This window comes from Argiope bruennichi, chromosome 8, assembly GCF_947563725.1.
Source record: "Argiope bruennichi chromosome 8, qqArgBrue1.1, whole genome shotgun sequence".
Classification (NCBI taxonomy): Eukaryota; Metazoa; Arthropoda; class Arachnida; order Araneae; family Araneidae; genus Argiope; species Argiope bruennichi.
In genome coordinates, this window is record NC_079158.1 from 70,328,048 (window position 1) to 70,355,544 (window position 27,497).

At 26.6% G+C, this 27,497-nt stretch overlaps 1 protein-coding gene across 1 annotated transcript; it reads right to left on the reverse strand.

The window, feature by feature from the left end:
• Positions 1 to 348: 348 nt before the first annotated feature.
• Positions 349 to 25,733, reverse strand: LOC129980521 (homeodomain-interacting protein kinase 2-like). The gene is made up of 20 exons (XM_056090856.1): positions 25,590 to 25,733; positions 24,837 to 24,971; positions 23,950 to 24,126; positions 23,581 to 23,735; positions 22,559 to 22,682; positions 22,102 to 22,221; positions 21,583 to 21,854; positions 21,321 to 21,474; positions 20,897 to 21,110; positions 20,705 to 20,796; positions 19,631 to 19,696; positions 19,363 to 19,539; positions 18,034 to 18,278; positions 17,281 to 17,469; positions 16,539 to 16,673; positions 15,294 to 15,466; positions 14,961 to 15,138; positions 13,671 to 14,013; positions 10,216 to 10,349; positions 349 to 8,487 (listed from the first exon to the last, which is right to left on the reverse strand). Exons 3-20 carry the CDS (start codon positions 24,061 to 24,063, stop codon positions 8,070 to 8,072), a joined length of 3,303 nt encoding a protein of 1,100 aa, XP_055946831.1. The 5' UTR covers positions 24,064 to 24,126; positions 24,837 to 24,971; positions 25,590 to 25,733; the 3' UTR covers positions 349 to 8,069.
• Between the last annotated feature and the right edge of the window lie 1,764 nt (positions 25,734 to 27,497).

The window sequence follows — 27,497 nt, forward strand, 5'->3', positions numbered from 1 at the left end:
GAGACCTTATCACTAGGAATGGATCGCGCAGTCCAAATTCTAAGAATAAACTGTGTTAGTTTTGTGTCGGGAAGAAATTTCGTGGAAAGGATATTTGACCAAATGTCAGACAGAAAGTAACTAAACATAGAAATTTCTTTTCTACCTGAGCTCCAAAATACATTTGTAGCAACACATTTTGGACGATTTTATTTTTAAATATTTCTTTTTGTACTTGTTGATTTATGCAATTTATCAATACAATATTATAGAAATAAGTCTTTTTTTTTTTTCAATTAGCACAAATAGCATGGTAATTACACCAATAATTAAAAGAGTCTGAGACAATACATTGAATAAGAGACCTCATATGCACACAAAGCAATTGTAACATTTATTATATTCAATGCATAAAAACCACGCAGAATGCATCTGAGATATTGAATTAAAGACTACAAGTCTAATTTACACATTATTAGCTTCCATACACAAATAAGCTCACAGATTCTTTTGTAGAATTTTAAGTGAAAAATTACTCTCAACTATTTACAAAGGTGTTTTTCCATTGGTAGGAAACAATGACAGTTGTCTTTTTAGTCTACTAAGCCAATTGGCATTATCTATACTATCACACAAGATAATAAAAAAAAATTATTCACTAAATTGAGAATAAAATAAAACTTATGATGGATACAAAACTAGAAATGATAAACGAAGCAATCGACTCAAACTTAGATTTAATATAATTAATATTAATGTCAGAATAAAAATGAATATATGATTATAATAGAAATTAAATAATAAAATTATATTAAACTAAACCAAAATTTAGCCTTTTCATATATCTGCATAGATCCAAAAATTTATACTAGCTTGATGCGATCAATTCAAAATACACCGAGAGTTTTGCTAAGTTACACTTATGTAAATCTGTAAGAAATTTAGTTGCAGAGCTTACTGACCATTACATGCAAAATAAAAGCCTGCATGAATAAATACAATATGGACACAAACCTAAGTGATGAAAATAGAAAAAACAAAGCAAGACAAAAGATTAACAATTCTGCATGAAAGTAATAGTAAAGTTACATAGTTTAAAAGCATATTTTAGAAATATGTCATTTAAGATGAGAATCAATCACAACAAACATTACAATGATAAAATACATGATAAGGAACACAAGAATTTAATATAAAAACACACTTTTGCACTTTTTATCTCTTAAATAAATGAAATTTATAGATATTAAAATGAAATAGAATACAAAAAGTATTCACACTTGCAAAATAACTCATACCATTGAAAAAGTGCACATACATATATAAATGATGAAAATTTCAGATATGCAATAACATTGCTTTGTATTTCCACAAACAGGTATAATATTTACTTTGATAGAATAGAAATTTCCCACATATAAAGAAAATTCACTTTAAAATTCGTCAATCAATATTTTTGATTAAAAGAGCACTCAAAACACAAAGCAGTATTACAGAAAATTTTCAGACAAATGGAAAGAATGAGTTTTTACATGAAAATAACTGCTAATAAAAATTTGACCACAAATCCATGCTCGAGTCTTAACATTTCATATACTTCACAAAATTTTCAAGTAAATGAAAATTAATAAGAATTTGTTAAATTCTCCCCATTACTAGATAACTTAAAAAAATTATATGCATTTGCTCTATTTCTAGAATCATTAATTTATTAAAAATGAACATTTGTTTTATTTAATTATGGCAGGTTCGAAAAAAATAAAAATGTTGTTATAAAAATTAAATAATAAATTTCTAAAAAAATTAGCTTTTAATCCAAATTTTTTGCTGGAAAACATTTATAAAAAAAGATACAAAACAATAGTAATCAAATAAAATTTCAACAATGAACGTTTTATAAAGATCATGTTAAAGCAATCAAGCTTAAATTTTATAGAATGACATGTACCAAAAATTTTCATTTATAAATTAAATGATGGACTAGATAAATTTGTTCAGAGGAATTACGAATATTCCTGAATGTCAATCACAAATTTTTGTAATACTGCTTTATAATAAAAGTTACTTTATGAATATCTCTAGATAATTTAGCACACATCTGAATCGAAGAATTGTAACTTGTAATAGAAATATACTTTATACGAATGCATTCTTTTTAAAGATCATCTTTAAGGTGAGAAAATAGATTATAATCTAGGAACTGATGATAAGAAATAATAATAATAATAAAAAATGTACATACACACATAAATACATTTGAAACAAACTCATTTGGTTATTTAATCACAATATTTTTGGTAATTATAAACAACTATAGAAGTTGAGCAGAAGACCACCACAACCTTTCATGAATGTGACATAAGGCATTCTAGAAGAAAACAACTGTTCATACTTTGGGCCAGAATAAGATTTTCAATACTATTTGCATTATTTATTACTAAACTGAAAAATACTGAATAAACAGTTTCACAGCAAACATTTAACATTTATAAATCCTGGAATTCTTTAATAATAAAATACTCAAAATTTTTATTGACTTGTTTCATTTATTTCTTGCATGGATGATCTCAAAAATATAAAAAAAATCTAGCAATAGGGAACTATCAAAATAATTGAAAAGTCTAGAGAATACATAAATTGACAATAATAAAACAAATCCCATAATTGTCTTAAAGATCATATTTCTTAAAAATGTTGCAAAAGTAAGAAATAAAGGTGCAGTTTTCTGGGTTTTACAATGCATAGTTTTTCAATAATAATAATAAAAAGTTTAAAACTATCAAGCACAAAACAGAATAAAATGCTCTTAAAAACTAATTTAAAAAAAAACTAAACATATGTTGAAATATTTAAAAATTGATTTTTTTAAAAGTATTTCATCTTTATTTAAACTAATAGTAAATAATATCTTAAGATCAAACTTGCAATCCAATAAAATGTATTCATGTAAAATTGTTTCAAGACAAATACAAAGGAAATATGAAATTATATTTAATCCAAACAAAAGCCTAAATACCGCATATATTAATGCAATGGAAAAAAAACACACACTAAATCAAAACAAAAGCAAATGTAAAAATGGCTCTACTCAAATTCTAATCAAGAATTATGTCATTCTAAATTTGCAGACAATTATTTGCTCAAATATAGCAAACATACGAATATACTTATGTGACCAAAAGGAGAAGATACATATTAATAATGCTTTATATGACCCTGAGGAGGTTAAGAAACAGCGACGTGAAAAACTTGATTTCTTTACATAACGTGTTATTGCATAAAGGACACAAAAGGTATCTAGTGTATATAAACGGCAGAAATACACTGGAAAATGTAAACTCTACACAGCAGTTACATGTATAACATTTAGAGTAAATTATGCAATATGGAATCAAATTACAAATGCCACTATCTGGCAAACATTAATGAAACATGAACATGCCTAGTAGAACTAAGATTGCTAATTAGACAAATAATATGCCAGTCAGAGATAACATATATGTTTTAAACAGCAAATGCTAAAAACAGCAACAGTCTAACAATCAATAAGTATATGAATGCGTACAGGTGGAAAAATCCTAAATGAACAGTTCCCTAGAAGTAATGTATTCAATATTTGAAAAAGAGTAACATACCACCATTACGCTTTTATATATTTATATAGTGTGTGTGTATATATATGCATACATACATGTATATTTATATATAATGAATCACATATCAATTTTATTTCCTCATCGAAATGCTACTTTGCACTCACAGTATAAAACCCCAAGGCAACATACAACATCACCAATGCATCAAAGATACAGAGGTAATATATGCCAAATATTAAGTGATGCACAATAAATACAAATCTATCTACTCTGATATAAATCCATTAAACAGTACAACAGGTTATATTTGTAAGACTAGTAAAGCTAACACCAGTAATATCACTATACCAACAAATATCATGTAATAGTTGGTATGAATCATAAGATTAATAAAAAGTATACTTTTACACAGAACTAAGAATGAAATGCAATGCACAACACAGATCACAAATCTAGAATGAAATGGTGAGAATGGAGTTAGAATGAAGAAAAGTTTGAGAAACAAACTGTTGCTATAGTAATATAAATGTACTTCTACATCGATAAGCAACAATGCAAAAATAACGAGAATGTGTGAATATACCAATAGATATAAAAACACTAAGAAAAATTTTCACAAATTTATCTCTCTTTTCAGTAAATCTTTCTCCAGTACTTTTAATAGCACAGCATGGAGGGCAAATGTATATCACATAAAGAGTCCACTGCACAAAATACAAATATACATAATAAAAAAAGCAATACAAAAACTTTCACTAAAATTAATAATTTAGAATAATTCACATTGTAATCTACAGTATCCACACTACAGGTAACACATCACTGGCAGAAAAATTCGAATTTGAGAACTAAAGCTATATCAAACAGAAAATAAAACACATATTATTTCATTTAAAAAAAAATCTTGAACAAACATAAATTATTTGCTGCTAATAATTTGTTTACCTAGCTATTCATTACTTTGATATTAATAATGATAAAAAAAATACAGAACATAATAGTATTTTTTTTTTGGTAAAATTAAATTAATGACATCAAAATTGTATTTCATGCACATAATTAATTTTTATTGGAAATTACATTTTCCTTTTCAACAGAAGCTATGAAAGTACAGAAACCCATAGTAATGTTAAGTTTTTATTTCAGATAAATGTTATCATTTAAAATGGCAAATTAATGTATTTTTTTATAAAAAAATTACTATTATTATTATTTTTGAATTTTAAACTTTCAATCACTGCATAATTTAGTTAACAGAAAGGATTTAAAGACTATTAGCATAAATATAAACTCTCTGTTTGAGCTTTGAAAAAACTGCCAATATATTCAATATTTTTACTCAATCTTTTATCTTATTTAAACAAAAAATAAAAGGATTTCACACAAAAAAATGGCATATAATACAAAAAAATAAAACAGAGAGTAATATTTATGCAGCCTGCAAAAATTTATAAATTATAAAGGATTATTTCAAACAGTTTATTTTCCATCAAGTTTCTAATAGTAATGAATAATAAAATGAATGTAATTGCTTATTTTTGAAAAATTTCATGTGGCAAATTTATAATAAAAAGTTACAGTTTCACAAACCACCAAAATTAAACTGTTATATATAATATGATGTTGATTAATTCAACTATGCTTTCAATTTTATATGAAAGTTATTATACACACAAAAAAAATGCATAACATAATAGCGATGTTACTTTTCATACCAGTGATGTAAATAACAATAGTTACTAAATTTTCATCCATACAGATAAGATTTTATTCAGATTTCAAATAAAAAAATTTTCTGCAATGTGAACAACTTCATTTTGAGCATTTTTTTCAATCATTTTTACAGAACCTGAGGATGTCATTAATCTCAGTAATTAAACAAATTGGCACCTAAAACACTAGCTCAAAAGCTAATAGTATATTTACAATTCTTATAATAATAAAAAAGCAAAACAGCATTATATTTTATTTTCCAAATATATGCTATAATTATCATAAAATATACACAGTGTGAAATCATAAAGCAATTAACATCATAAATTATGATTTTTGTGATTACTCCATAAAAATAAATCATTGCATACAACAGGAAAACACATTAAAAATTTAATTTTGCTAAAACTCGCTAATCAATAATTCAAAATCTATTTACTGTTATTTTCTCAAAAAGAAAAATATTTAATGGATTTTGAATATTTTTTAAAATTTAAGAACTGAATAGTTGTAGTAATTATCTCTTACAGAAGGAAACTATTTCAATAATTACTATACAAAGAAAACACTCCAATTAGGTAATTTAAGAAATAATAATAATAAATAAAAACTTTGCAATGTTTTGTTTTCTGAAAAGTCTTTATGAACACCATTATAAGAAAAGACTATTTACTTTCTCTATAAAATTTATTAAATGAAAGTTACTCAATCAATTTAATTTTTGCAATTCTAACTATTTTCTATGTCTTTTTTTCTTTATTAAACTTGAAACAACTTTGCAAGTGAAATATGAAAAGTTTAATATTTTATGGAGTGAGCACAAAATATCAAATACACCATGTTATCTACCATTAAAAATTTCAAACAGAAATTTTAAAAATATATCATGCTTAGATAACACGTCACTTCAATTTTTATTCAATTACTTCCTGGATAATTCTAATATCTTAATAATGATACACAATAAAGTCACTAGAAGAAACAAATGCATAGATTTAATTTATTAAAAATATATGTCCTTATTGGACAAAAGATTTGTACCAATATTAATCAATTCTTATTAATTAAAAAAAAAGCATAATAAATAAATTAAAAAAAAGACATTAAATTCTGAGAAAGAAATACAAAATTGAATTAAAAATGAATAAATACATTAAAATTAAATTAAATGAATTAAAAATTTAGACAGTTATCAGCAAATAATATATTTTAGTACTTTTTACATACAAGAATAAAATAAATATGAATAAATATAACAAAGAAAACAATTTAAGTATGACTCAATTCTAAATACAGTAGATTGATGCTCATGTTGTTTTATTAATCAAAAATTATCAAACAATATATAGAAGAAAAGAAATTACAGACTTGAATTATTTTTAAGAATTTTTTTTTGAAACAATACATAAATATAATAAACTTTCTAATATTATATAATTTTTTAAACTACATCACTATTTTAATTAATTTAATTTCTTATGGTCCCAAAAGTGAAGTGTTATCAAAGAATAAACATTAAGAAAGAGAAATTAAGCTATTAAATATTTTAATTCACAGGGATTATCAAAAAGTAAAGAATTTCAAAAGGATTAATATTCAAAGGCAAACAACATGCAAATCAATAATTTTAATCTTTCTACAGTAAAAATAAAATCCTATATTTAAGTAAAATATCTGAAGTTAGTAAATATGCAACTTAATTCAAAGAATATAAATATTATTTTGATTAATTGATGCAAAATAATCATTGAATTTGTGCACATAGAATCACCAACCAGTTGAAATAAATATCAATTAAAACTACACAACAAACTTAACTTGAATTATGAAATAATGAATAAAAATACACTGATATTAAATAAAGCAAACAAAGCAACTAAAACTCAGATTTGCTTTTAAAGCTATCTGGTAAGGGAGAGACCACATAAAAATCTAAAATAATATGCTTTTCAAACTAACCCATAACCAAAACATAACTTCAAAAGAAAAAAAACAAAAAAAAAACATAGAGCTTTCTGAAAACCACAAAGGTAATATCCAAGAGATGATGATAATTATTTAAAAAATATGAGAAAAAGTTCTTCACTCACATTCAAATCTAAATACACTAGAAATACTAACCTATTTAAAACTATGTAATTATATTCTATGTAAATACACTACAAAATATAATACATATTCAAACTCTAATGTCAATAGCCAACAAGTTCAGCTATTAAGTGTAAAAGTGATGGTTGTTAAAATCACAATAGGTGAATAATGACATTGAAAAATGGTAAAAAGTTCACACTCTGCACAAAACACTCCATTTTTGTACACTATAAAAATAAAAGTCTAATTGCAGCCCATTAAATAATAGCTATTTACATTCATAAATGAAGACCAATCAGTTTAAAACTTACACTTGCATATATACAATTTATTTACATAGAAATTTATGCATGCTAATACATCACGTCAGTCAATGTACAACAAGAGAAATAAAGTCGAAAATTCATCTTGCATTCTTTGCTGACTATGCACAGTGTATAAGTGCACAATTCAAACAAATATTAAAGGAAATAAACGTAGAAAAAAAAGAAAAAGAAACAGCACACATCAACAAACATCACAAGATAGCTTGTATTTTGGTCACAAATAATGCAGCCTGTTCATTGCACAACGGCTTTTCTTAAAATTGCCGGAAACATTGTATAAAATTTGCCCATCTACTATCACTGAATTACAGATTATCCTAAGTAGACAATGCAACACTTCAACCAAACAGTTCCAATGGATAATTTACTCTGGAAACATTTGGTACAATGGATTATAGGAAGCTTTTGCAGGACTCAGTGGGTTCAGACTGTAGCTAAAAGGCGGAGGTGCCAGAGCTGGGACACTAGGAAAAGGAGCTATGGATACAGCAGATGCTGGTAAAACTCCACTGGCTGGATTGGCCGATGCTGGCTGAAGATGAGCAGGTAAGGGATGTGATGAAGAGTGAGCTGATGCATATGGTACAGTAGCTGTTATGGATGAGCGGTTTGAACTGTGATGATGATGAGCTGGTGGTGGAATAGGAAGTTGTGCAGTGGAAAATGAAGCAGATGAAAGTTGTCCTGGAGTAAGCACATATTTTGGGGGTTGACTGGGCGCTGAAAGGTATCCTTGATGTGACAAGTTAGATGTCACATATACAGCAGGCCGGCAATAATCTCTGAAAATGACAAATATTAACCATCATCAGCAGACAGTAAATCAAGATTATTTTTTTTTTCTTTGAAAATATGAATAACATTAACTTAATGAATCAGAGCCCAGTTACAGAAAAATGAAATTCTATTTGAAAATACCATGCAAATTATGAATGGAATATTTGCATTGCAGTTTATGATTCAGATTTTTTCAATCTATAAACTGAGAAGTATATTTTGAATTCTTCCAGTAATTTTGATTATTCAACAGCAAAACAATTTAAGTTCATAGAATAAATTTTTACATGAAACAAAAATTGATAATTAATTTCATTTATAAAAAGGAATATAAATTAAAAAAACAATAACAACTGTTTATTACAATAAAAATTTTCAAAAAATGCTTCAGGGGAGGGAAGAAAAACACTTGCCAGTGGGCCAAGCTAATCTAAATTTCTGTTCCATGAATTTTTTTTCCTTAACTTCATGAGAGATTTTTATTTAAAAAAATTTAAAGATAAACTTATATTACAATGAATATGGCCCTTAAATAAAAACCTTAAAGCTCAGCTCCATAAAAAAGAAAAGAAAAGGAACGGAAAATAAAGATAGAATTAAAATGTATAGAATTACAAGGACACTATTATCAATTTAATAAAATTGTTTTATTTACTTATTTTTGTTAAAAAAAAAGTTTTTTTTTGAGATTTTAATATTTTTTACCCTCAAAAATTTGCATTAAGTATTTTTTTTATATTTTTACAAAATGAATCCCCCCCTTTGGACATCTTCAAATTTAATGTATAAAAATTAAACTGTATATACTTCTTTACACAAAAATAAGGCACAAAAAAAAGCTGATAAAGTATAAAAGTAATCAAGGAATTTGTATTTGACAAAAACTGTTAAATAATAGGCAGTTAAACAATAACATAACATTTAAGTTCATTCAATTACAAGTTTTCAGAAGGAAAAATATTTGATTTCATATAAAATAATACCAGCTGTATTTACAAAAACAGCACTGCTGACGAATATTTTAATCCTTTATTATGAATAAAGGATAAAAGAAATTTTGAAATTAATTGATATTCCTTATATTAATAATGAAATATCTCAATGAGAGAAATTCTTATCAATAAATTTAGAATGATATCAAGAAATTCTACTTTAAATGAAATTATGTTACATTTTAAGTTATGCTTATACTTACCATTAGTAAACTTATTCTATTTCACTAAAACTGCATCAGTTATTTAGCAATGTATGCTATAAATTCTGAGATAAATTTTTTTTAAATATGTACATCAAATTTTCAAACATATTTCCCAATTTTCAGGATGGGGTTGTACTGGACTAGGGGAAATTTTAAACTTTTAAACCCATTTTAAAAATTTAGTATATTATTTTTTAAAATTTAAATAATTATTTTATTTTTTAGTTCTGTATGTGTGAAATTTTGCAATCAATTTAAAACTAACTTTCCAAAGAGCTACACTCAATAACAATATCAGGGAAGAAAGCAAGTTTATATTGCATTATTATTCAGTTCTAAACTATGTTTAAAATTTCAAATTTCTAGCTTTTATCATGGAAGTTGCATATTATTAGATTAGTTTAAAACTGAAAACCAAATCTTTACAGAACAGACAAATAAAAAAAAATAAAAATAAAAAAAAGAGAGCCAATGAAAATTGTTTTAACTGTTAAAAATTGTTAATTGTTAAATGGAAAATTATAGTAGAACCTACCGATACAAATCAGCCTGTGTTGATAAATACAAAGGCTGGCCAACATGCTGTAGAGGTGAAAGATGGGCCGATGTCACTGTAGGTAAATGACGTCCAGAAACAGTACCTCTACTAGAGGGTACAACCACACTCTTCTGAAAAACATAACATGAATATTAATTAACAGAAATTAGGGGACAAAATAGTTGAAAATTATTAGGGAGATTTCCAATTAATTGATTGAAACTAAATGAAATATCAGTTCATTGCTACATAACTAATGTCAAATGCTCTACTTTCACAAATAAGTTAAAACCACTCAGGGCTTTTACAAAATAAATTATCTAAGATTTTAAATTCAAAATGCATGAAGGGTTAAATAATTTTTAAAACTTATCTGGCTTTGATAATTTTATAGAAATATATAAAGAAAAAAAAAAGGTTTTAAATTTATTGTAATTTTATTTTATTTTACAATTTATAGAATTCTATCAAAAGTATAATTAAGAGATACAAAATATCAGAAGAGTTATTTTTGGCTCAAAGATTTCAATAAGTTTTTTTTTTTAAATTGGTAATATAAATAAGAATCAAAGAATTGAATTTGAGACAAAATATTTTCCAATGAGTTTCCACTAATAAAAACCTTGCAGCCTAGTTAAAAGCTCTAGTTTTGGAACTCTTATCAATGTCACATTCAAGGACAGAGAAAAAAAATGACTTTGCAAGGTTTCTAGTTGGGTAATAGCACATAGTACTTATAATATTAGTTTTAAGTGTACTATTCGGATGATGATTAGGTGTGTGCCAAAAGTGGTGTTACACCAGTAAAAGCTCATAAAAAACAAAATTCAAATAGGAAATCCAAAGGACTAGCTATTATTATTATTTTTTTTTCTCTTCATAATCTTGTGTATTAGAAGCTAAAAACAGCCAAAGGAAAAAAAAGAAAAAAAAAGCACAGCAGGCATAAAAAGAAAAATTGGAGTTCTAAATAGCCCAAGCAGAAGAGTCTACATAATATTCCAACAGCATCATTGAAATATAATTTGTAAATTATAAAATTTACCGAAGATAGGCAATTTAAATTTAGAAAACAGAAAAAATTGCAAAATAAAAAAAGCAAAGAGAAAAATATAAATAAACACCCACACACAAAAAAAGTAAAATGAAAAATATAAATAACCTCCTCAGTCCTGAATTCTTTTAAATTGGTTTAAAAATTTGATTTCTAGATTTTTCACCTTTGTTACATCTCAATAGTTCATAGAAAAAAATATTTGCTGATCAAACAATTTTAAGGTACATATGTGTACCTCAGGACTTAAGCAAGTTAAAGCATCCTCTACAAAAAATAATTATTTAATTTTCCTGGTTATTTAATAGCTAAACCTTTCCTATTCTAAAACCTTATAAATGAAAAAATACAAAATGCATTATATTAATAATCTATTAAACCTTATTTTGAATGAAATTTCATTTTTTAAAAGTATTACAAAAGTAGATACTGCATTTTGAGCACTTGACTGTTCTAGATTTACATCCTAGATACCTGCATTTTGATTCATACTTATCGTCCATGTAATATTGTAGATGGCTTGACATATCTAGTATTATTTCTTTTTAATTGGGAATGGACAATTTTTCTTGCTCTTTTAGAGGTATTTTCAACCAGATGGTGGTAATGAAATCTCCAATGGTCTTTTAGTTGCATTTCCATCATTTGATGACCCTTCTATTAATTTATTTTCATTCAAAGATGATTTTTTACTTGTTCTTAATTTCTTTTCTTGCTGATGATGCAAATTCTCTCGTATTTCAACAAGGACCGAATAATATGCACTCAAAATTGCATTAACTTCATAACATTTTCTGCTTGTCACTTTGTCACCATTTTATAGTATACCAAGCAATTGACAACTACTAAATCTACAAAATGTTTGAATGCTCACGTCGGTCATTTTTTGTAATTATTGCATACCGGTAATATACAAAATAATGATCGATGCTACCCATATTATATGGTTTTACAATAGCAGATTATTTTATATCAGCTTTTTGTTTCTATTATTTTGACTGTCTTCTGCCTATTCCAATTGGCTCATTACCTATACACGTGGATAATAGAGTCACAAATTTATTATCTTTCTACTTGACAAGGCACATTTGACTATCATCTGTGACCCATTTGCCAGGTTTCATAATTTTCGATTCATGAGAAATTCTATGGATTCCACTAAAATCACTTTTTTCTAAAAGTTAAATAACTTCCTTTTGAGTTAAAGCCACTTGGTGCGAAAAAAATTATTATTAGCTTATAAAATTATGTATATTCTATACATAATGCCGGATTGAAATATCAATTATTGACTACAAGACAGCTATAAAATTAAATTTCTTATTGAAGTTAAAAAATAAATATTTTTAAATTTATATCTTATTACATTACAGAACATAAGAATTATTTATTAAAAAATATATACAATACATTCAAGGGCAAGAAATGACAATTTGAAAACAAGCGCTCAAAAGATAAACAGCGCAATGAATCACAAGCAGGCAGAAAATGTGAGCGAAAACGCCTGAGGTACACAAATATGTACCTTTGTAAAATTTGTATTTTCACCGATTCTATTATAGATAACAAGATATAATTTGGTAATGACTTTAACCAGACACTTAATATTTTATAAAAAAAATATACAAGCGTATATTTTAATAATAAATACTAAAAAATGTACTTATATTTGCTGTGTTTTTTGTTCATTGCCATTTTCGTTGTGGCTCTAATTAATAGATATGAATATGAAAAAAATATCGAACTATAGTACTATTTATTGATGCAAAATGGAAGCTACATTCATAAATGTTGAAATGCATGCATTTTATCGACAAAATTTTACTTTACCAGATAAGAAAAATAAAAAAAATTGAAGTACATGTATGTGTACCTCAGGATTGAAGAGGATAAACAAATGAAAAAATAAACAAAAGGCCAGATAGAGTTCATTTTGCATTTTTTTTTTTTCTTGTCCTCACTAGATACTGTCCACTTTTAACAGTACTTGACAAACCCGGATAAATTATTGTTCAATTTGGAAAATTCTGTTTTCATTATGATATAGGAAATCCAAAATATTTTGAGCTTCTTAAGTCAATTTATTGTTTAATAGAATTCGTGAAATATTTAGTTGAGGTTTAATAAGTTTTCTCAAATGATGAAGAATAGGGCAATGAGAAATATAGTGTGGTAAAAGATTATACTCTTTGTACGTTTGTAAAATCAGTATTTTTTTTTTTTTTTTTTAAGTTCTATCAAGATTATAAGAATACTCAAGATTGTAAGAGTATATTTGATCAAATAGATTTTAATTTTCTTGCATGTTATTGAAACATAAATTTATGATTTGTGACAATATATATATATATGCCATGCAGATTGAATATTTTCATGAGATGATAAATAATGGACATACCTCTTTGCTACGAAGAGGAGAACTACTACATTTAATAAGCTTCTCGCCTTCTAAATTTTGAACTTGTTGTTTTGAATAATACTGATATGAATCTTTCTCTGCAGCTCCAGAGTGCCGGCTTGAAATGGATGTCACAGCACTAGATGACACACTATTCTGAGTAGGATTACATTCTGAATAATGATTAGTTGAAGAGAGTGTTTGTTCGCAGAATTCATCGTAAGCTAATAGTTCTTGCTTTGTAGATACAATTACACGACCAACATACTGTGGTTTTGATTCAGAATATTCTTGATTCTTTACTTTTTCAAGAAGCCTCTTCTTTTGAGATGTTGCTTGAGTGCTACAAAAAGAAAATTAAAATTTTTAAGGAAAAGATTGACAAATTTATAGTGATTATTAAACTATAGTGGATGTTTATTACCTAATTCTATTGGGGAAAAAAAAAAAAAAAAAAGATTTGTTAAAATTTTGAATTTTTTTCTAATTATAGTAAGGATGTTAAGAAGCATCTATATTTTGAATAGATTTTGATTTATTGGGAATTAAAAATCTTTATTTCTGATTTCTGAATGGCTATTAATGAACAAATTTGTAATGCCTTAAATGACTCGTATTGTAATACATTTTTTTTTTAGTAAAGAAAACTTCACTTTCTTATTTGCTGCATGTCCATTATGTGTTCTAAATCTGACATATATGAAAAATGAATTATTGGTGCCTTTTTTAGCTTACAAATTATCAGTTCAACTTGCTGTACTCGATTTGAAACCCATTTCTTTAAAATTTGAATTTTTGGTCAAATCAAATTTTTACTATGACCCTCTTAGCTTAAATTAGTCAAGTTCTTGTATAAGCTGTGAGTATACACAAAAATAATTAATAAAGGCTTTTTATGCAACACAATATAATCATTGACAACACATATTCAATAATATGTTAATAATTATGAATATCATAATCAAAGGAAAAATATTCATACTTGCAAACTATTTATGCTTATCTTAAAATAAAATAAAAGTATATTCTAAATCACAATAGCCTTTTAAAAATAGGAAAATTCCCCTCCCTTTCTCCTTAAAAAAACAAAACAAGAACTACAGTATACAATTTGTAAATTTGGATAAAGAAAACCCAAAATTAACTGAAGGCAAGGCTTGTATTAAAAAAAAAAGGGGGGGGGGGACCCAAAAACAGAAAATACAACTTTTTCTAGAAGAAAAAATTATACAACACTTGATTACAATTATAAAAAGAAAAAAACTAGGTTAAAAAAATCCAATAACTTACCTTTTTTCTTTTTGTGGTTCAGGTTTGATTACTTTTCCAATAACAGATGTTGTGAAATGAGGAAGTGGTTGTAAAGGACTATAATAGCCTTCAGAATCTGAATCTGGGACAGTTACACAGCTAATAACATTTTTACGGTTTTGCTGTGATGTTCCTTGAGGAAGACCTCTGCATAAATCTAAGGAACAAAAAATAATTATAATAAATATAAATCATATTTTACTTAACAGTAAATTTAATATAGTTTGTACAACATAATTAAAGCTTTTAATTTGAAGAGACAATTGTTTAGGGAAAGTTATACAGAAATTTAAAAGTGATAAAATTGCATACTTGATTTGGTTGTTGAACGCTGAACACAGCATAACCCAGTCTCATCTTCTGGTGTTAGGGATAAAACACTCTCACAGTTAGTTGTAGATGACACTTCAGAAGTACAGATATTGAGACTTTTAGATTTAGCCAATTTATTGGAGTCACATGCCTTACATTTCTTTTTATCACAACTAAAAAAAAAAAAAAAAAAAGAGAGGTTTCATTTGCCATGGTTATTTCCAGCCAAAAGCAATAAGCTCATGCATTTCAATTACATCATTTTGAATTGACATATAATATCCCAATTTGAAGCAAAACACAAGAGATGGACACATGTGTTTTAAGAAATTTTACATCAAAAACAAAGTTATTAGATAGCAAAATATAATAATTGTATATCTTCTCCTAAATCAAAGAATATGGGACCAGGTAGCACAATTCCAGAACAAAGAATAAAAAAATATGATTCTATCTAATAATTTTATAACTGAAAAAGCCTACTTGAGTGAAAAAAAAAAAAAAAATGTCATTACGTTTATGCTATTTTTCAGGCAAAGAAAACATGCTTAAATATTAGATAACAAAAACTTCTAAGGATATGGTATCATGCAATTTTATTTTTATATGTTTAGTGGATTTCAAACAAAATTAATTATCTCAAAAGTAATTACACTAAAAAATATCATGATAGTGTCATTAAAATAGTCAACTTGTCTTCAGTAAATGCACGCAGATTTAAAAAAAAAAAAAAAGTAAATTAATGATAACATCACAAAAATCAAAAAGCTTTCAGCAAACATTTGCAGAGAAATCTAAAAGAATTAAACTAAAGCCAGGTTTACACACAGCCAGTTATAAGATGAACAATAAGCAGTACATGTGCAGAAAAGGACAAATTTATGTTTGCCTGAATTTTATAAGATAGAGTCAGGTACTCCATGCCTGATTATAAATTGCTGTTTTGACTTCCCTGAATTTTTCTTTTTTTATTGTGAAGAAATGGCAAATAAAACGATAAGAACACAACCTCACAATAGAAAGAGCAAAAATGTTGGTATTAATCTATGATAGTGATAAATTTTTTCATGCCACCCCCCCGCCAAATTCTACAAATTCATGCACAGTAAAAAAATACAATACAGCAGCATGTAATTATCCCATTGGGAAATTATTACTTGCTATAGACCAAACAGCAATTTCCAGCTTTTCTATGCTTTAACTGGCCAAGTGCAAACCCGGCATAAAGCTAAATGCATATCTTACCATATGGAAGATTCTACTTCTTCATCTGAATCAGAACTGATGGTAATTACACTTACAACAGGACTTGGTGTATCATGTATAATGATGGTAGGGCGTTGTAGCTCCTTATCAGATGCAGAAATAATTAGTTTAGACCTGTGAAGAAATATTGTTAAAAAAAATATTCAACATTTTCTGAATAAAGAGAATATTAATTAAAAATTATTTGATTGCAAAATAGTATGCATCAACCTTTAATATAAATAATGTTTAAAAATTAAATTAATATCCACATTTTAACTTTAGTTTTCAAAAAGTAAGCAATCAAAGATATACAAACTTTTCAATGCTATTTTATTCTATTACTTAAGATCCATAAAAGCACTATTAATTAAAAAATAATTTAAATATTTACATTTAATTAGAACTATAAAATAAAGCAATAGTATTACAGATTTTTAATAATTTAATGATGACACTTAAAAGTTCATTCAATTATGAATTACTATAAAAATAAAGAAATACTTTTGCTATTTAACAGAATATAGATGTTAATTTAATATGATAAGAATTAAAATCTAAGCAAATAAATGTAAGTGGTCAAAGCAAAATGTGTAAATAAATTTTTAAGCCTTGATCTACAATGCTATAAAGCACACAGAAATTAATTCCTATAGGCAGTTTACATAAACAGTGTCTTCATTCAAATGATACATTTTAAGCTCAACAATAATTAATGTATGGGTGCAAAAAAGATATCAACCTTTCTGGAGCTTTGGATGAACGAGGAATATCCCACTGGTTAATTGGAGGACAGCAGTTTTGATTTGGTTGTAAATCATGAGAATTTTGCAAGTTTGCGTTACTTTCCCATTTAGGAGGTGTACTTTCTTTCACTCTTTTCTTGACAGGGGAGAGTTGACAGTTGCTTATATCTTTTTCCTTTGCAGGCCTAAACATAAGAAATGGAATAATATAAAGGCTTTGTTATATATTTTTACTGCTGGCTGTATATGCTACATGTTAGAAGAATAAATTCTCACATTCATAACTAAGTAATTTAAACATAAATCTTTACTTAAAGTGTAGTAGGATATTCTACTAATTTTACAAACCATGTGAATAATTTACTGATTGATTAAAAATCATCTACTACATATTACTTTAATTTTAAGAAAAAACAGTAAAGAAATTATAATGAAAAATTTTTAAGATTAAATTTTAAAACTGAATTTCTCACAATCTTTATACTTAATTTTCCAGTTTTACAAACTGATATATAAATATATTAATAAGGCAGCTTTTGTTAAAAATTTACACATATTAAATAACTGAGCAAAACAACATATGAATAGAGAAAAGCAATTCTATGTTTAATGTTTTGATAAAAGTAACTGAAGTGGACATTCTAATATCAAAAATAAAAATATGTTCTTTTCCAACCACACAATACAAAAAAAAAAAAAAAAAAAAAAAAAGGCCATGTATCCTTTTAATAATTTTCAGATATATTTACCTAAGTTTAGTCTGGCGCTTAGTAGATGTACTGATACTAGAGCTGCTGGATGACACTTTACTTCCACTAGAAGAATGATGATCACGTGATTTATACACACTGTTTTGAGATGAGTTAGAATTAGTTGCAACTACACTCCATGATGGTGGAACATTAGAAGCTGCAAGAGCAGCTTGTGGTAAAAGATGATTCAAATGGTTGCTTCTATCTCTAAGGTGCTCATACATTGCAGTGTCATGGAGCTCCTAAAAGCATTTTATGAAAAATTTACTATATTCAAATAGAACATATAGAAATATTTTTGCATGCATATTTAAATCTTGATATTGGGAAACTTGAATCAATCAAAACCTTAGCTGCTGCAATACATTATTTAGGTCTAGCAGTAAAGTCAGTAATTGGAACAAATTTTACTACTTTAAATACTTCTTTCAGTTAAATACACCAACAGAAGGCATAAAATAATCTTTTTTCCACTTATTAATTATTTCAGCATAAATCAATGCAAGGTCCAAAAAAATATTTTTTTTTTTATATAATTTCCTTATACTATATGATTTATCTTCCATTTTTTTAAAACCAGCAATATGATATTTAAAAACAAAGACTAAAAGAGATAAAGGAAATAATGGAAGTTATCTTCAGACATTTCAGAGATAATCTACTCAATAGTTATTTAGCTACATTAGTTATATGTGAACATGCATTAAGAGATGATAATAAGTAATATGAGAACATGTAATAAATTGATAAGGAGAGAATCTAATATCCATTTATTAATTGTCATCCAATAATTAAACAGCATTTTTATTATTCTTGGGAAGAATTTCCATGAACAAACATCATAAGATATTCTATAAATGTCTAACCATGACTGCGTAATTTTTTAAAAATCAGAATTTAGATGTGATGTTTGCAAATAAGTTCAAATATTTTTCGAGCAAACCAAACTGATACTATATGTAACATGATAAATAAGATAGATAATGTCTAAATTATTCAAAACAATTTGACGGACAATGTTTTCATAATGTTGCAAATAAACAGTAATTTGCATTACAAAAATTTTTGGATTTATTTGTAAGCTTTTTACATATACAGCAATTAAAAATTATTTTAAATGGAAATAAATAATAATAAAAAAATCAATGGTATTGGAGCATAGGATAAATAGTGACTATCTATTATTGATAAAAAAAGGTTCTTATATGCAGAAGAAATACCTTCAAAACTTTCTTTAAAGCTAATTAATACAGTCTTATTAAGCATACTACCATCAGTATTTATACTCATCTTATAATTGAAATGCTTCTATGGACTAATACTTACCACAGGAATGACTGCAGGCTGATCAGAAAGTAAGGCAGCTCTTTCTAAAACTAATGACCGACTCCAAGAATCTGAATCAGATAACAGGGGTTGCTGGATGGCTCTCTGTGTTGGAAGCTGCTGCCAAGAAGGAACAAACATTTGTCGACTGGTAGGCCATCCAGACTGTACTGCATTCTGCAAAATATTATAGAGTATATATTGACTGCCACATTTTATTTTACATTTCAAAGGTATGGATATATGTAACAAAGTATTTCCTACTTACAGTTAAAAGCATCTGACGTCCATTCTGTTCAACAACTGAAACCGGAACATACTGCTGAGCACCAACCTATCAGGGGAAATCAATTTAATTAATATATAATGAAAACTGCTTTTAAATTATTGCTCCTTTCCTCACACATATGAGATTTCAGTCAAGATTATTTGACCAGCTTTTTTTATTTATTTACTTTTATTATAGCCAGTAATACTAGAACAAACATGCCTCAAGATAAATGGAATCTTGTTGTGTTAAATGCAAATATCACTAATATATAATGTAAAAAATGTTTAGAATTTTTAATTCTCTAGAATACTGGATAAAAATGTAAGATTAATCCCTTTCACAAAGCTTTAAACCAACAGATGAAACTGAAATTTAAAATATTTAGAGCATAGTTCAATTATATGCACTGTTTCAAATCAGAAATTGGACTTCCATTTTTATCCAGAGTTTTAAAGGTGCAAAAATCCTGAAAACCTTTTAGGATTATCTATTATTAATATGTGCATTTATCATCAGCAGGATTCTATTTATCTTCAAGCATTTTTTGTTTTTATCTTACTCACTTTCTTATTTTTTACTTTCTTGTGTTATTTACAATTCAAAGAAGAAATACAAGGAAGTCAAGGGGGAAATGTGAAAAAGAGTGTTTCAAGAAAAATTTAATTAGAAATATCAAACAGATATGCAAAATTCTGCTAAATTATTGCTCCTTTCCTCACACAGTTGATATTTCAGTCAAAATTATTTGACCATATTTAGTAAAAGGAATTTAAAAACCGATTAGCAGAGTACAATTTTCCCCCTTTAAATTTTAATATTAAGTATTGTATAATTTTTACAGATGCCTAATACATAAGAGAAGAATTTCTCAAATAACAAAATCATATTTTCACATATTTACCAGTTTTTCAAAGAAATGTGAAATAATAATAATAATAATATCCACAACATTTTCTTATTCTTTTGGAAATGCAATTATGTATACATTTTAAATGATTTAAAAATTTTATAATTATAAATTAATAATGTTTCATACTGCTAAGTGCTTAATGATTTTTTTTTTTTTTTTACCTGAGTTAATAAAGACGGCTGAATATGCAGTGCTTGTGGTTGAGCAGCTTGGGCAACCACTGGAACAACATGTTTAGCAGGAGAGTTTAAGCCTATAAAACAAGTAATATTTAAATATAACAATCAAAATTTAATAAATTAAAAACAATACTTTATTAACTTTTAACATACCTGCATTATTTAAAAATTTACCTGGGTAAGATGGGCATAGAATTGATGATACACATAGGGACTGGGCTGCATGTTGAAAAGGATCAACTCTGGCTGCAGCAGCAGCAGCGGCAGCTGCATACTGATTAGTTGCAACTGCTGCTACTCTAGGTTGACCTTGTGTTTGAGATATGTTCACCCTCGCAGGGGCTGCCACTTGAGTTGGTTGGTAAAAATTTGTAGACTGCAGTTGATACTAAAATAAAGTCAATTAAAAAAAAATTAAAATACAACTTAGAGAGCTGTTAAATTTTGATAAGTGATAAATTAAAAAAATATTAAAAAGTAAGATTATATGTATAACAAAAATAATTGTATATATTTTTATTATTTAAATAAAAATAAATTTATTAGCTATGCATGCTAAAAAATTTCTTGCTTTTAAGAAAAAAATTGAATTATGTACCTGATTTTGAAGATTATTTAATTGGTTGTTAAAAGCTAAAGCTACATTGGAGGTTGATGAAAAATTACTGACAATAGAAACTTGGTTGCCATTGTTATCAAAAGATGGTCTATTTTTTCTGCATACTTCCATCATTTGTCCAGATGACTTTACACTATGGGAAAAAAGAGAAAGAGGGAGAGAGAAGGGGTAAATAAAAAATCTTATATCTAAACATATAAATTTTTCTGTTAGATAGTCAAGAAAAATAAGAAAAACTTACTTGCTACAATGAGCATAATCAATCAGATGATTTAATGTTACAAAGCTATGATTAAGAGCTTCCCCAGGAGTTATTCGTCGATCTTGATCAAGAGTTAGCATTCGCTTTAAGAGATCAATAAATTCACGTCTGTCAAGTTTTTCAGCTAAAAGTTCACTTCCTTCTAAATCACTTGGGACATTAACTTGAGCCATGTCATCCAGACAATTGAAGATATATTTCCTGGCCTCTTTAGACTTAATGTTTGTCTCACTTTCATGTTCCTCTGGAGTCTAAATCCAAATAAAAAATTAATACCAATTTTAATAATTAAACTTTGATTAGTACAATAATACAGATTTTTAATACTATATTATGCTTTAAGAATTAATAATAATTCATTCACACAAGCTTAATAAATTATTTTAACAATCAATTTAATGGAGCAACAATTTAAGAATTTTAGCAAAAATAAAAGTACAAGAAACATTAACTTATGAAATAGCAAATCATTTACAGATTTTAAAAAGATAATCTTACCTTGAGTCTCCAAAAGGGGTAACTGCTATCAGTTTCACGATAAAAGAACCGTGTTGTTTTAGTTGCTGAATTTAGCATATGTTCAGCAGGCAAGCCTTGAGTTTGACTAATATATCGAATCTAAAATAAAGAAAAAATGGTTAGAAAAATAGTAATTACTAAGAACAGCATAGAATTAATATTAAAATGTTCAGTTTCCAAGATGAAAAGAAATATAACCACTTGTCTAGAAGACAGAATATTACTTACTAACACTTTAATTAACTTAAATCATAGCAAACACATTTCAAAGAAACGAGATATAAAAACTTTTACCAATGTTAAATACAGGAATCCTCAACACAATAAGAAATTTTCAAAGTCTTTCATTAATCCTGATTTAACAAAAACTCAAAAGATTTCAGAAATAATGCACTATTTTGAGAATAACAAAATTTATAAATATAATACACATTACCTGATCATATTCTGAAGATCCTGGATAAAGAGGCCAGCCTAAAAATAATTCTGCAATAACACAACCAAGAGACCACATATCTATAGCTTCACAAAAAGGTAACCCTAAAATGATTTCTGGGGCTCTGAAAGAACAACATAAATTATTATTCATTTGGTTTCATACTAAAGTGCTAAAAAATAAGATTTAAAACATGTAAATACTCATGTGTTAAACTCCTAAATAAAATAATAAAAGTAGAAATATTAAAATTTATCTTATTTTAATATCAAAATGTTTACTTAAAACTGCTAAAGGCATTTAAAAAAAAACACATATATGAAAAAATAGGATTATAACAGTTATAAAAATTTTAACTATTTAACTTCAGCTAACACAATTAGAAAACAATTTCACAATGATGTAGTAATGGGATGTAGTCATAATAAACAATGATGTAGAAAACAATTTCTGACATCACAAGCATTTTATCACATTTTTAGTTGATCAGTTAATAAAGTATAGTTTCTTAAACATATAAATAAAATTGAAAGATCAAATATTTGAATAGTGTAGTAATCTTAACTACTCAAAAATACTAAAATATATAAAGAGAGTTTTAGAGAATGTATCATGATAATTAATTTATTTTTGATTAATAAAAAAACCCATGAAAATAATTTCATTCCAAGAAATTTTGAGCATGCAACTAGTGCAAATTAGCATTTAAATAAATTATAGAAAAATTTCTGCTATTTGTACAACCCATTAAACAATATTAGAGGGATCTTTATTAGTTGGTAAATAATATAAAGAAGCTAAACAGTAAAAATTAAAATAAGCAAAATATTTTATAAAAGAGAAAAACATTGTTGATAGCACCCCCCCCCCCATCTAATATACATTGTTTCCCACTAAAATTTTAAAATTCTATTCACAATTAAGAGAATTCAGTGAAAACTAATTAAAAAGTTTCAAATAAAAATAAAGAAATTTTTTTGTGATAAAAATACATAAATTTTACAAATAATTTTTTAAAATACCTGTAATATCGAGATTGCAGGTAAGTAGAACAGACTGCTTTTGATACATGACTTGCAGAACCAAAATCTATGACTTTAACACGAAATGGGTGACGTCCAGGTTCAACTAACATGATATTTTCTGGTTTTAAATCAGCATGAATGAGACCAAGTTGCTGAAAAGTAAAAAAAATTTTAATTTATCTTTTCACAGAAACATCAAAAGTATACAGTTTTTTTCAGAAAATTAAAACTTGCATATAAAATTTTACAGTACATTAACAGAATATGATAATTAAAAAATTCTATTATGTTGTTAAGCATAAAAAAAGTTATGCATGCATTCAATTTACATAATATAGTAAATAAAGTTTGTTTTGAATGACTTACTTTTAATTTAAGAAGAGCTGTTAAAACTTGTTGCAAAATGGGACGGATATATTTTAGTGGCAATGGGCTAAACTTGTTTTGTTTGAGAAAATCATAGAGATTTTGTTCCAACATTTCAAATACAAGGCAGGTATGGTTCTTGTGGTTGAAACACTCATATACACGTACAAAGTTGAACTTAAAAAAAGCATGAAAATAAATTCAAATTCATTAAAAAATACATTACAAAAATTAGTAATTTCAAAAACATCCATTTTCAAATTTATACTAAAAAAAAACCAATAGTAATAGCAGCATTCTATTCAAAAACTCATGATGATATTATTGAAATTAAAGTTAAAACAAGGCATTCATTTGAATTTAAAAATTATGGCTAATTATACAGGCTAGATTTAAAAGTTTAAGAGGATACAGAATTAATACATTTCATAAATAACTATAATTCTAAGTGGAACTGAAGTTTCATCATAATTAAAAATTTTACTGTATATTTATAAATAACAATAGAATTGCTTTGTTTCTTTCCTTTATTGAATTACAATATGAAGTCTGTGTCATTCCTTTATATGGAAAGCTTATGAATTTCTAATATACAAACCATCATACAACTTAAGTATTTTCTAAAATTTGCCTGATTAATAAGCAATTACAAATGCAAAATTATTATCAATAATTTTTGAGGCAATACAAAAAGATACTTTACAATAAAAAATAAAGTTATATGAAAAAAGGAAATATTTAACACCTGGAGGTTGCTACAGATTCCTTTAAAAAATAAAACAGTATTATTATTAGTTTCTTCATCCATTTTAATGCATTCCAATTATGCATACAAATAAGTAGATTTACTTCTTAAAACGTTTTTACAGAAAGAAAATTATAATTACCTCGTCAGCATTTTCTTGACTTAACCTGTGAAGAATGCTGACTTCAATTTGACCTTGCCGTGCATATGATGGATGATTTTTTAAGATCTTAATTGCCACAATCTCATTGGTCCCTTTCTTCCAGCACTTAACCACCTGAAAAATCATTAATTCATGGTTTAAGAAAATTATTATAGTTAATATTATTAAATTAGTTTATATTATATATATGTAATGATATTTTAAACTCTTAATTTAATCCAAATTAATTTCCAAGATTTTATCTTAATTTAGCCCATTGTAACTTCATTCTAAAATATTCTCTTATTTCGTGATCCAATTCCACTTTCGGTTTAATTAAGTCATCTGTAAAAATAATGTGCCATCAGTACTATGTATCAAGAAAAACTGTTATCTTCTGTGCCCTTGAAAAGGTGTCAAAGGTCACCACGTGCATTGAATTGGCGCCTGGCCGGAAATCCTATGTTATATAAAGCTAGTGATCATTTGTTCGACCCTTTTTTGCCTTCTTTCTTAATTCTGTGTTTGTGACGCGCTGAGTCTTTTTGTTAATAATTATGCTTTCTCAAAATGGATATTAAAACGAAATTAAAAATACAACGTTTTGTCTATGTCTTCAACCTGCATTCTGCTTTAACCCAAATAATGTTACATATTATTTAGCCAACAGGATTTGAATCCATTACATACATATATTACATAATATATTCACAAGAACTCCCAAATTCACCATAACTATGAAAAACAGCATACCTGACCAAAGGTACCCCTGCCAAGAAATTCCAGCACTTCATACTGGTTGGTAGCCGAATACAATACTTCATGTTGTACCAGCTGGTAATCTCCCTCACTATTGGAGGAATTGGATTTTGCTGTGTTTGGCGCCGTGGTGACAGATTAAGATGCCAAATTGAATGTATCCAGTTAATCAAGATGCTCGAAGTATTTGAGAGGTTGATGTATTTGTCTATCAACCAGCAGGGAAAGTGCAGAAGCATTGTCCACACTTGATAATTAGCATATCAGGCCACAGTGCAGCTAAAATTGAAAATAAAATATTATTTCAACATATTTATTTACATTTTTTTAAAAATTGATTTTAAATAACTGGAAACATTTTGTAAGCCATTTCAATTTATGATGAAAAACTGTAAAATTTAATTCAAAAATAATAATTTTAAAATTTATCATATTTGAAAATAATAAGTTACTACAAATAATACATAGATCACACTGTCATTGTTTAAATAATCCTTTCCTTAAAAAGTTCTTATCATAAATAGAAATCTGATAAATAAATCTTAACAGGAAGTCAATTTTAACTTGTGTTTAAATAAATTTGAAAATTTCCTGTCCATGTGATTAATTGAGAAAATAGAAAAAGGCTTTATCCCCTTTTTAGTCATTACCAGAAAAATTTATCTCTGCTAGTGATCACTTGTAATGCTAATAAGGCAAATTTTTTTCTCACAGTCATAAGAAATTAGCTTTGTTGTTATTTCATTGATTTTGAAATTAAAGACCCTTACAGTTTCAAAATCTACTATCGCATATATCAAGTTATCATGTGAGAACATTACTATTTTTTAGGTTATTATTTGTCTTAATTAAGTCCGAAACCGGTTTGAAACAATCATGAGACCTCTCTTTCTATATATATAATTTTTTTAAACTTTCATTTTCAATTTTTCCAGCTGGCAAACAAAGTTTTGGAGCTCAACCGATTTTGAGATGAAAAAAACCCATCGTTTTTCTAAATATCGATGCATGCGTAATCTGATAGTCTCGTGATCGTTTCAAATCGGTTTAAACTGGTTAATGACTTAAATTAATTAAGACAATTCGTAAGAATTCAGAGAATGTAAAATTTGGAAATCAAGTTGTAACTTTAGTTGGCAATAAATCGCCAAATGTGACAACATTCTGCATTATTTTCTAATAACCTTATTTTAATTAGTTGAAATTATCCCTGAACCAACAATTTTTATCGATTAAACAAACAATATTTTAATTATTTTGGTTTATTTTTAAAAAAAGTTGCGCGAGTTAGGCAATAACACTGTGATTTCAAAGGGAAATACTACAAGAGCAGACGATAGATAATTCAAAAGCTATACAGAGAAAGCCGACTCCAAAATAAAACTACATTAGCAGACAATGGATAATGAAATAACTATACGGTGAACAAAGCCGACTCTAAAATAAAACATTAGCAGACGATAGATATTTCAAAAGCTATACTGTGAAAGCCGACTCCAAAATAAAAATGCATTAGCAGATGATAGATATTTCAAAAGCTAAATTGTGAAAGCCGACTCCAAAATAAAAAAAAAAGGGATAAATCACTCAATTTGTTGTCTATGCATTTTGAGGCTTCAACAATTTGTTATCTTCAAAAACTTCAAGCCAAAACAACATGTTCTCACATGATTAAAAAAAAAAAGTAAAATTTTGTTGAAAATATCATGTTAATGACCAAAAAAATGATATTTTTCTGTTATAATTAATTAGTAAATTAAAAGAAATTAGATTCTTGAAATAAAAAATTAAACTGCAAATATTGCAAAGTGAGAAAGTTATTTGAAATTTGATTGAAATAGACAGTTTTCAGGTACTAGTAACTAATGAACTACCCATTTAAAGCTAGAACATTGTAATGTG

What these genes read in the sequence shown, in the direction of transcription:
- LOC129980521 (XM_056090856.1), bottom strand. Translation starts at nt 24,063, where the DNA reads ATGTTGGAACAAAATCTCTATGATTTTCTCAAACAAAACAAGTTTAGC. An exon ending in CTGCAATCTCGATATTACAG is followed by an intron (nt 22,683 to 23,580) that starts GTATTTTAAAAA and finishes TTGTTCTTTCAG; the next exon opens with AGCCCCAGAAATCATTTTAG. An exon ending in GATTATGCTCATTGTAGCAA is followed by an intron (nt 21,475 to 21,582) that starts GTAAGTTTTTCT and finishes TTTTTCCCATAG; the next exon opens with TGTAAAGTCATCTGGACAAA.